Below are 12221 nucleotides of genomic sequence, written 5' to 3'. Positions count from 1 at the left end.
TGAGAGAGTGGGGTGTTTAGAGGCGGCTGATAGATGAGGAATGAGGGGATTAGGGTAGTCGTTTGGATTAAAAAAAGGCAAGAATGAATAGGGGCCGTTGATCTCAGAGATCAACGGCCAGGATAATAGGGGATCTGGGTCGGGTAGGTTTTAGTTGGGTCAGAGGCGGGTTAAATCAAAATTGGGTTAGCCCGTTTAAGATTGAAATTGGGTTTTAATTGGGGGTTGATTTGGGCTATAATCTAAATGAAACGGGGCTAGTATTTAAATAGCCAGTTTTTCCCTTTTTATTTTATAAAAAATAGTAAGATAATTTTTGGAAATAAATTAAAGGTACTAAATTAATTAATAATATATAAATATTAAAATAAAAATACTAGAACCAATTTCATAATTATAAAATGCTATTAAATCTCAAAATAGGCTAAAAATGCAAATGTATGCAATTTAGCTTTAAAATTACTAAATAAACTTGTAAAAATGCGTAAAAATTACCTTAGCTATATTTTGGTATAAATGTGAGAATACAATAACTGAATCACCAAAAATGATAATTTTGGGAATAATTAATGGTTTTGTACTGTTAAAATATGCATATATATATATATATATATATATATACTATTTTGAAAGTATTTTGCATATAAAAATATACGGGAAAAAATTGGGTATCAACAGGCATATCTTATCCTGAAATCAAAGAATCTTTGACAAAAAGAAGTGTGAAGAATAACGTGTGTCATCAGAAAACTAGCATTAAAATAATCATTATTATCTTTAGTGCCACGGTGGGCACCAAACTGTTTACCTCGAAAAATATGAGTAACAATTAAAGGTGATTTGTGATTTTAAAGATATGTGATTTATTCCAATACTAGTGAATATACAAGTAATATTAGGTTTAAGTAAGAAGAATTGATGAACCAAACCAGTGTTGTTAGAGCAACGGGGACCTCGAGCTCGATTATCTCGGGGGCCTCGAGGTGAGTTAAGAGCAAATAAAGTAAAAATAATAAAGCTGAAGAGCAATTGTGGAGCACAGTAAACGAGAAAAGCAGAATAGAATATTCTATTGTAGTGAATGAGATGATGTTTACAAATGATTGGGGTCCCCTTTATATAAAAGGAGAAAATCCTAATATGGTACATTTCCAATTATGGTAAGGAATTCTATTGGTATAGCTGTATAACAACCTAATACGGACTCGTACTATTCCGTACAAATCTTATCCCTTAATTTATGCCCTGATCCACGTGTCCTTGAGAAATTCCCGCTCTTTCTTGAGTGTCATCGAAATTGTTCTGTCCTCGAGGCAGATCATGACGGGTCTTCGATTTGCTTCTCGAGGTGCGCACATCCCGGCTGGGCTCGATTCTTACTTCCGAACTCGAGCTCGGGGTATGATCAAGTCTTCAAAATTGAGCTCTTCAATTTAGACCGTATACAAAAAGATTTATTTTTCATTTATAAATAATTGTATATCTGAATTATATATATCTTATCAAGCATATATATAATGTTATAATTCATGAGAGACTTTAAAAAATTTTAGGTCCTAAAGCAAAGATTTTAGTTGTTCTGGGGTCAAGTTGATCCTGTTGGTTTTGATCCCTTTACTCCTCATTAGCGGAGCTATGGATGTGTATCATGTGTTTACAATAACACGACTTGGATCTCCTATTATAACCCCAAAAGAAATACTACATATCATTAATTAAAGTAATAAATAGTAAAATGACATGTTAATACACAACACTAGTTACAATGGTAAATAGTAAGCAAATATGAAAATACAAAATATATTCCATAAAGAAGGAAAACAGAAAGAAAAAAAAAACAAAGACACTTTTTGCATCCTATTGGTGTTGCACAACAGGATAAGAAGCAAAGTCAAAATAAAAGGAGGAAAAATGTTGAGAATATAATACAAGGTCCACGCCTTTAAAAGTCATGGACACAAATGGTATACGTCTATAATTCCATTGAGAAGTATTAGGAGCATCTCAAAAGAAAAACAAAGGCAAAAAAGTTAAAAAGGTTATTCATAGAATCTCTCACATAGAGTTCGTGAGATCAATAAATTTACTAGCTTATCATATATAAACTTGTTAAGCATTTATTCAATCATGTAAATTTTAAATATATAATATATACATTCAACTATCTTGTCAAGAATCTTCATCTTAGGGCATTGCTAAAATTATGGGTATGTGCTTGCTCTCGGCTGGTTGTTCCAACATTTTGATGGTCCAGTTGAATGTGACACTCAGAAAATTGTATTTTCTTGCAACTTCTCGAGTGAAGATTTCACATCGTTTGTGGTGCTGTTAGATGATTGTCATTTTTAGTTATAAAGAGAAATCGTAGTGTTCTTCTCTTTTGAAGGTAAGCAAATCTAGTTGTTTTTTGCTTGGCAAAAGAGTCTTGAAATTATGCGAGTCCTTTCTATTGGGAGCATGTTCCTAGTTTTATTGTAAACTTTGTTGGTGACTGATTTAATTTAATAAAGTTATTCGTTTGAGTTCTAAAAAACTTCAGCCCTACCCCTATTTTTGTGAAGTTGTGGTTTATAGTATTTCATGTAGTTTCTAGATATTTAAACTTTAATTATTTCAAAAATTAGACTATAATTAAGATACACAAACCAAACAAAAATTTAGAAATTTGAATGCTGGCACTCCAAAAATTAAGAAATTTGAATATCTAGAAGGACTTTCCATAAATTTTTGGAGAAAAAACAAAATGACTTGTGTTACATGAGCCAGACTAGCTAATCTACGGACACACGGTATGCACGGGACATCTTACCAATGAATTTGTTAAAATTAATGATTGGACCCAAATAAGAAAGCATGAAGTTGATTGTTATGAAATATAGAGGATCTGACTTTAGTAAATAATAAGAAGGAAGTTTCCATTTGGATCTACATATATTTTCAAGTCTTTGGTCTGACGGCCCCTAAATTCTCAATAATCCAAAATCAATGAATATTAATATGTGATCCAAAATCAATGAATATTAATCTCATATGATATTCCATACACTTCTTAGGTTGATTAGTCTTTGGTAAATTACTCAAACAGGTTTAAGGAATTTTCTAGGGAAAATTACATGTTCAAGGAATACTCATCTAGACGTGTTTTATAATATTCTATTTTGTGTGAAACAAGTGCAATTTAAAGTGGACCATTGTGCTTAATTAGTATGAACATATGTTCACGTTTGTTAAAGGGAATTAGTCTAAACTGAATAGTTTCGAATCATGTTAACAAATTTATTTGTTATTTCCACCATCATAGATATCGATTCTTTGGGGGCCAAGGTCCCTCAGTTCACCCAAAGGACAAGAACTCAAAGTAAGATTTCTTTTTGTGTCCTATTCTTATGGAAATGCCACATCCAAAGCTATCTTCTTGAATGATGTTGATAGGGTCGTTGCTGATCTCCTGTCCTTTATTGATTAAATTAACGAATTTAAGTATTTTAACTTTTATTTTATGTAATATTTCTTTTTTTTTTAGTATTTCAGAGAAATTGAAAACTTTTGTATTATATTGAGAACCTATTTAATCTTAATATCTCATCTTTATCTTACTGATATAACTTGTGATCATGGCCAACTATGCCTTGTTAAAATAACTAACACGAAAACTGCTTAAAACCGTTCAGAATTAATGATCGAAATCGGTCGAAAATTTGAAAAAACCGACCGATTTCCGACCGACTTTAATCCGTCGAAAATATGTTGGTCGGTATAAAATAGCGCCTAAAGTCGGTCGCAATTTTCGACCAATTTCGGTCGGTAAATTAATTTTCACAAACGACCCAAAAAGAAAAAATTTGCCCAAAAAACCGACCGAAGTCGATCGATTTTTTTAATTATGCAATTAAAAAATGTACCTTATGGGACTCGAACCAGGGTCTGTACTATGGCAGGATACTATTTCACCACTAGACTATTGGTACATTTTGGTTTAAAACTTTCTTTTAATTTATTTGTACTCCTTAATTTCATTTTTGCGCGAAAATAACCGACCGATTTCGGTTGATTTTATCAAACATATAAAATTACCGACCGAAGTCGGTCGATTTTTTAAAATGACTTACTGAAATAACCGACCGATTTCGGTCGGTTTTTGAATATCAGTTTAATTTATTTTATATGAAAAACAACCGGTTTCGGTCGGTTTCTTAAAAAATAAATTTTGCGGGATGCTAAAATAGTTTCCCGCATTTTTGTGCCAAAAAAAACCGATTGAAGTCAGTCGGTTTCGTAAAAAAAATTAAAAAATTAAAAATATTCTAGAAAACTAACCGACCGACTTCGGTCGGTTTTGGCCGAATTTCTAGTACGCAGCATAGGCTCTTGGTGATGGACGTCAGTATTATGATGAAGAGGAAGAAGAGGACTGCACGAGGTCGACCGAGGATCGGGTGGGCAGCCTTGACTAAGAATAAAGCTCAGGAGTTGGAAGGGAGGCTTTCGGCCGTGGGAGCCAGGGGGAGTAGTGGGACGCGAGCGTTATGTGGTCGACCACGGCAGATTATATACGGGAGGCAGCGAGAGAGGCGTTGGGAGTCTTGAAGGGTTTCGCTAGCGGGCGCAAAGGCGACTGGTGGTGGAATGAAGTGGTCCAAGGTAAAGTGGAAGTAAAGAAGGCGGCGTACCTGAAGTTAGTAGGGAGCACATGCGAGGTTGAGAGGAGTGCGAACAGGAAGAGGTATAAAGTAGCTAGGAAGGAGGCGAAACTGGCGGTCGCGGAGGCTAAGACTGCGGCTTTTAGTCGTCTGTATGAGGATTTAGGGGCCAAAGGCGGGGAGAAGAAATTATTCCGGCTGGTTAAAGCGAGGGAGAGGAAGGCGCGGGATTTGGATCAAGTGAGGTGCATCAAAGACGAGGACGGTAGAGTATTGATGGAAGAGGCCCAGGTTAAGCGGAGATGACAGACTTACTTTCATAAACTTCTGAATGAAGAAGGGGATCAGGATATTGTGCTTGGCGAGTTGGGGAATCCTAAGAGCCACCGCGATTTTGGGTACTGTAGGCGCATCAAGGTTGGGGAGGTCGTGGGAGCCATGTGAAAGATGAGCAGGGGCAAAGCTACCGGTCCTGACGAGATTCCGGTAAAATTGTGGATGTGTGTGGGTAGAGTAGGTTTGGAGTGGCTAACAGGGTTGTTTAATGTTATTTTTAGGACGAAGAGGATGTCGGACGAGTGGAGGTGGAGTACGGTGGTTCCATTGTACAAGAACAAAGGTGACATCCAGAGTTGCAACAATTATAGGGGTATCAAACTATTGAGTCATACCATGAAAGTGTGGGAGAGGGTGGTAGAAGCGAGGGTGAGGAGGACAGTGTCTGTATTAGACAACCAGTTCGGGTTCATGCCGGGTCGTTCTACTACGGAAGCTATCCACCTTATTAGGAGGTTGGTGGAACAGTACAGGGATAGGAAGAAGGATCTGCATATGGTATTTATTGACCTGGAGAAAGCTTATGACGAGGTTCCTAGAGAGGTTCTTTGGAGATGCCTAGAGGCTAAAGGTATGCCGGTTGCTTACATTAGGGCGATTAAGGACATGTATGATGGATCTAAGACTCGGGTTAGGACAGTGGGAGGCGGCTCCAAGCATTTTCCGGTTGTTATGGGGTTACACCAAGGATCTGCGCTCAGCCCATTCCTGTTTTCTCTGGTGATGGATGCACTGACACACCATGTTCAAGAGAGGTGCCATGGTGTATGTTATTTGCTGATGACATTATTCTGATTGACGAGACGCGGAGTGGCGTTAACGAGAGGCTGGAGGTCTGGAGACAGGCCCTTGAGCCAAAGGGTTTCGAGTTGAGCAGGACAAAGACGGAATATCCTGAGTGTATGTTCAGTGTCGAGCCGTGGGAAGAGGGCATGGGCGTGAGGCTTGGATCGCAGGTCATTTCCAAGAGAGATAGTTTCAAGTACCTTGGGTCAGTTATCCATGGGGGTGGGAGATCGACGAGGATGTCACACACCGTATAGGGGTGGGGTGGACGAAATGGGGGCTAGCATCTGGAGAGTTGAGCATATTTAGTCTTCCAGTGTGAGGCTAAGCTGATAGGATTTAGTCTTAGACTGCTAGTGGTCAGTGCTGTGTTTACACTATTCCATTTTCATAGTGCCGGACATTATTTACTGGTCATTATTTATGCATTTCATCTATTTACTAGTTCTTATGTTGTGTTATTGTTTTCATGATGGTACCGATATATTTTCTCTTTTTTGTCTTTTCGTCAGGGTCTATTGGAAACAGCCTCTCTACCCCATCGGGGTAGAGGTAAGGTCTGCGTACACACTACCCTCCCTAGACCCCACTTGTGGGACTATACTGGGTCGTTGTTATTGTTGTTGTTGTTGTTATAAGTGATTGCTGCAAATATGATCCAGTCTAAAAGCCCGAAGTCGAATCCAACAGAGAACTAAGGTTTTGCTGTATCTGTTAAGTATCACTAATATGACAAGCTTGAACAATTCCTAAGTTATAAATATTGAGATTTTCTTCTAACTAATTGAAGTATTAAATAATCAACTAAAGATACTAATGGTTGGAGACAATATTTAAGGAGAGGTCTAGAGTTATGATTTCCCCAATTGTCGGAATTCTTGCCGCTACGTCTCCTATAATTTTCGCGTAAGTAATTTCTACCCATCGTGAGTACTTCGGATGTCATAATTATCTTCCGAGCAACTACCACAATTTACTAGACGTATTCTTCCGAACTACGCTAGCTGGCACTAGTTCACCACTCACCAAGATCGCACCAAGGTTTCGTTATTCCTAATCCCACCGTTAAGCCCTCCGTATTGATTCCTCACATACGTTAGGAGTGATATTGTTCAACAACTTCTTAAATATATACTCTTTTCCCTGCAATACACACTAAATAGGCACAGTCAATTGAGGGGCCTTCAATCAACAACAACAAATACATAGTTGAACAAGTAAAGAAATCCAACGATAAAATTATATTAAACGCAACAGAAAATCATTCTTCAAAAGGTTCCATCAAACCCTAGATAAAAGAAATTAGTTACTCATAACCCTACTAACAATCATGATAATAATTGAAAATATTAAGCTATAGATTAAGGAAGAACGGAGAGAAAACTCTTGCAATTTGTTGCTTCCAAGTGTTCCCGTAGCCTTTTGCCTCTCCAATAATGTCTCTCCAATAAGAAATATACATGGTGGGGGTGTGTAGGGTTGAAACTATCAATTCCTAGCCGAATTAGGACGAAATCCGCCCTTGGGGCGTCCCGCTTTGTGCTTGGCATGAACCTGGACACTAAACTTTTTCCACTTTTGTGCCTTGCTGCCCTTGGCGTTTTGGTTGGCGCCTGGCACGAACCTGGGCACCATAGTCATACTTCCTCCAAATTCTTCCATTTTGACTTTAATTTGCATGTTAAGTTTTCCAAATCACTTCCAATTGACTCCTACATATATAAATGGGGTAATCACTTTTAGCCCGCGCCAGAAACTATTCATTTGGTAGCCGAAAAAATTTGTATAATTTTTGTATATAACATATAGAATGTATATGTATACAAAAAATATACAAATTTTACATATTTCTCAGCTATTATCTTTACAGCGGCTATCAAGTATCATTTTTCCAAAAAATATATCATTATTAAGCTCAAGTCACAAATATTCACACTAAAGTTAACAAGATCGAGGCATAATGCAAGACAAATTACGAGCAAAAGCATGGATTTTTAGCCAAAATCAACTTGTTGCAATAAAAATATAAGCTGACTCTTTTATTAGGTGAGAGAGTCACTACTGAAAAATTGGTCTACGGTAACGGTTGGCAAACCGTCCCCACAGACTGCCAAACCGTTACCGTAGGGATTTTGGAACGGTTTACTAACCGTCACATCAGCCGGGATTTTGGAACGGTTTACTAACCGTCACAGTACAAAATAAACTTTTCTGTTTTGGTTCCATGTAGAAACAAGATTTAGCCACACTTATAGTTCCATCTTTATTTATTCTTGGTTGTAGCTCCTTTCGTATCCCCATTTCTTGTAAGTCATAGCGAGATTTTTCATGATCCTTTGATTTTCCATTTATTTCTAATAAAGTCCCAAGCAAACTATCACATATGTTTTTCTCGATGTGCATCACATCAAGATTGTGCCTCAATTTTTTTATGCATCCAATATGGCAATTCAAAAAGAATGAATCTCTTTTTCCACAGACCCTTATCACTCCGAGGCCTTTTTTTAGTGCTCTTTCCAAAGATATTGTTGAATTCAAGCAGCCCTTCAAACACTTCTTCACCCGACAAGGGAGCAGGTGCAGGTCTATGCTCCTCCTTACCATCAAAAGACTTCTTATCTCTTCGGAATGGATGATCACGAGGCAAAAATCTTCGATGGCCCAAGTAACACATCTTGTGACTATGTTTGAGATATTGAGAACATGTGTCATAATTGCAAGTGGGGCATGCTAATCTCCCCTTAGTGCTCCATCCTGAAAGCATTGCTAATGCTGGAAAGTCACTAACTGTCCATAATAAGGTAGCACGCATTCGAAATGTTTGGTTGGTTTCAGCATCAAATGTGTCTATCCCAGTTTCCCATAGTTCCTTCAATTCATCAATTAATGGTCGTAGGTACACATCTATATCATTTTCCGGAGATGATGGACCTGGAATGATCATCGATAACATTATATACTCTGGCTTCATGCAAATCAACGGTGATAAATTATAGTTCATTAACATAACAGGCCACGTACTATGAGAAATGCTCATGGTCTGAAACGGGTTGAAACTATCACTTGAAAGACCCAATCTAACATTACGAGGATCTCTAGAGAAGTCTGGGTGCAAAGAATCAAAAGCCTTCCAAGCTTCCCCATCAGCGAGATGTCTTATATTCCCATCATTGGGTCGTTCATTAGCATGCCATCTCATTGCAGCAGCCGTTTCAGGACACATGAATATCCTTTGAAGCCTAGGCTTTAAAGGAAAGTACCTTAAAACCTTTGCAGGGAAATTTGAGCTTGCTTTAGTCAAAGGACCAGCACTCTTCCATTTTGAAGACCCACAAATAGAGCAATTATCGACATTCGCTTTTTCTTTCCAAAATAACATGCAATAATTAGGGCATGCATGTATTTTTTCATAATGAAGACCCAAATCTTTTATCATGTTTCTAGCCTTGTTGAAAGATTCTGGTACCTGAGCAAAGGGAAATGCCTCTTTTAGCAACTCTAACAAATCTGAGAAAGCCACATTACTCAACCCATGCAAGGATTTAAGCAAGTACAACCAAATAGTGAAACTCAGTTTACTGAAATTTTCACACCCCGGGTATAACTCTTGTTTTCCTTCCTCCAGTAATTTGAAAAACTTCTTTGCATCTTCAGATAGTCTTTCCCCAACTCCTTCTTCATCCCCTGCCTGACCCTCTATATTTCTAAATATATCATGAAGTAGTCCATCAATATCGTCACGGATGGTAGATTCTTCATCATCATTGCTTGGATGAGGTGTATTTCTCGAGAAAAATCCTTCCCCGTGGAAAACCCATTTGGTATAACCTTCAGTAAATCCATGAATAACCAAATGATCCTCTACCACATTTCTATAATGCCAATAGCGATTCATGCACTTTTTGCAAGGGCATAATATTTCATTTCCTTGGGCGGCTCGTTCAAATGCCTTATCCAGAAAATCATTCACACCACGAATATACTCATCCGTCCATCTCAGGAGATTCATCCAACTTTTATCACCATTATCCATAGATATCCTATACAATAAAAGTAATTTAACAAAACTAACAAATAAACCAAAAGCATATTAATTTGACATTGACCACTGCTTTTAAGGCAAGTCCCTCTACACTATAACAAGTTAATGCTTTCATTGTCTTCGAACTCTTGTATGCTTTATGTTGATTTAGTCTGAGAGTTTAGGATGTTCTAATTTTTCTCTCATATGAATGTTCCTAAGTAATTTGAGATGAGAATTAGTTGATTGATGGATTAATTGTTGTTAGAAGTAAGAATCTTTATTTGCTAAATTCGAGTTTGTGTTTCTGTATGTTTTTAGTTTGACTTCCTCATCAATTAATTGTAGTGTTCCAGTATGAATTTAGTCTGTCAAGTTAGAACTATGCAAAGAAGCAATCTTTATTTGACTGTATATATGTGATGTCCACCAAATATGGAAGGATATTGGCGAGACTGAGATTCACTATCGTCAATACATACTTTACGTTGTGGAACTAAGATTGCTCCGGCATTCAATATTTCAAGTCCAAGAAGAAGTAACTCTACCTACTGAACTTTCCAAGCAATAGTATTGGAGAAAATAACTATTCATCTAAACAAGAAAAAAAAAAAGAAACTTGAACAAAAGCAGAAGCAGATAGCTACTGCATCAGTTATAAATAATATAAAGTCTGTACACACCCTTTAATTAACAAAAAAATGATTGGCAAAAGTGACCTCAATACATAATGTGTTAGGAAATCAAGGAATTGACCTGACTGCTGATTTTCAACTACAGTAAAAGAGAGAACTCAAAAAATATCTCTTCAAGCAGGCGTCACAAAGTGAACAAAGAAACCAAGAACATCACAAAGTGAACAAAGAAACCAAGAACACCAAAAACTATGTTCTGAGAAAAGCAGACAGCAAAATGAAAGTACCAATCAAAGCAATATGTACCCAAATATTGTGGATATCTTGGTTCTAGAAGAGATCAACTTTCTTTTTGTGGATATCTTGCTTAATCTGCTAGTAATGCTTTCTCTATAACATAAAAGGATTCGACTAAAAGTCTTGAATAGGTTGAAGGTTTCTATTGTAATATCTGAACTTCTACAATTGTTAATATAAAAGTAATTGCAGAAATTATTTTAAATCCATCGAGCCTTAATATTTCCGATACCTGGGGTATAATTTCTTAAATGCTGCTAAAGCTTGAATTACAGGTGAGGTACACTCTACATAACTAGAAATAATTTTGGCTAATCTTAAGTTCCAGACCTTTTTGCACACACCTCAAATAGTCTGATAGATGAAACAAGGTACAGGTGCAGATGCCTTAAGGATAATCAATAACAATATCACCGAAAGTCTCAGCAGGGTTGACTATCTGAAGGAGGAAAACATGATTCCACATTAACAATGAACTTGCATAATAGAAGTCTAAGAATCAGAAGAATGACAAAACATGTAAGTAGTCTCTTATCTATATTATCAGTAATGAGAAGGGAGCAGTTCCTTTGCCGAGAACTCATGTTTTCTCTTGCATTTAATTAACTTTATTATATTTTATATTTTGCCATGAGAATCCTTTCAATTGTATAGTGTATTAGTCAATACATCTATATCTAAATATTTTAGCAATTGCGTTTGCACAGTCTCTTTTTTGACTGTGTTATAGGGAGTTAGATGTTATAAACCAACAGATATTAACTCTAAAAATCAATCATAGTTATATGTTAATTAACCATAACTATGATTTGTGAAAAAATAACAGGCCTCATCAAAACTTGCGCATTAACATTGAAAGAAACCCTAAACCAAAAAATCAAAAAAAAAAGTAACAACACAGTACTGATATATGCAAAAAATAGGTCAATAGAAAGCTTACAAGATGAAGAATCTTGATCTGGAGAGCTTCAAATTCTGAATCTTCCGGTCGCCAGAGAGAATCGCAAAAAAAAAAACACCTAATCAAAGAAGAAACATCAGGGGATTGGTGGAAGAGAGGAGTTGCGGGGGGGGGGGNGTCAAACATCTCGAACTTATGAGGTCTGTACCCCTCTGGCAGTTCCACATCTGGTTGTATGCACAGGTCTTCATAGTTTAAACCTTCTATCCCTTTGCCGCCTTCGACACCCTGAACCCGACTTGTCAATTTGTTGAGTTCTTCGGCCATGTTCTTGATGAGCAGGTCCTTCTCAGCTGATTCTGGTGTATAGGAAGTTGGTTGAGTAGGGTGAGGTACGGTCTCAACATATTTAGGGTTGTTTGGATGAGTGCCAAGGACTTGGGTATAGTGATGTTCATTGGTTGAGTTTTGAGGAAGACGAGTGACGCAGTAGAAGAAGAAATTTTATTTTAGTTATTATATTTACCAAAATAAAATAAATAACAAATAAAAGGAAAAAGGGGTTAAATTGGCGAATTTTACAAAATTCGGGGGGGGGGGGGGGG

General features: G+C 37.0%; 1 protein-coding gene across 1 annotated transcript; it reads right to left on the bottom strand.

The window, feature by feature from the left end:
- Nucleotides 1–8169: 8169 nt before the first annotated feature.
- Nucleotides 8170–9795, bottom strand: LOC109239517. The gene is made up of 2 exons (XM_019406094.1): nucleotides 9229–9795; nucleotides 8170–9075 (listed from the first exon to the last, which is right to left on the bottom strand). The coding sequence occupies exons 1-2, from the start codon at nucleotides 9793–9795 to the stop codon at nucleotides 8170–8172; spliced, it is 1473 nt and encodes a 490-aa protein (XP_019261639.1).
- Nucleotides 9796–12221: the final 2426 nt, after the last annotated feature.

This window comes from Nicotiana attenuata, unplaced genomic scaffold (genome assembly GCF_001879085.1).
Source record: "Nicotiana attenuata strain UT unplaced genomic scaffold, NIATTr2, whole genome shotgun sequence".
In the NCBI taxonomy this organism is placed as follows: domain Eukaryota; kingdom Viridiplantae; phylum Streptophyta; class Magnoliopsida; order Solanales; family Solanaceae; genus Nicotiana; species Nicotiana attenuata.
The sequence above is the reverse complement of the archived record's forward strand: the minus strand, read 5'-3'. Positions and strand labels throughout refer to the sequence as shown.

Bases quoted from the DNA above. Each gene is read 5' to 3' on its own strand.
- LOC109239517 (XM_019406094.1), bottom strand. From the start codon at position 9,795: ATGGATAATGGTGATAAAAGTTGGATGAATCTCCTGAGATGGACGGAT. The intron at 9,076-9,228 runs GTACCAGAATCT...TCAAAATGGAAG, and splicing joins AGGCATTTCCCTTTGCTCAG to AGTGCTGGTCCTTTGACTAA.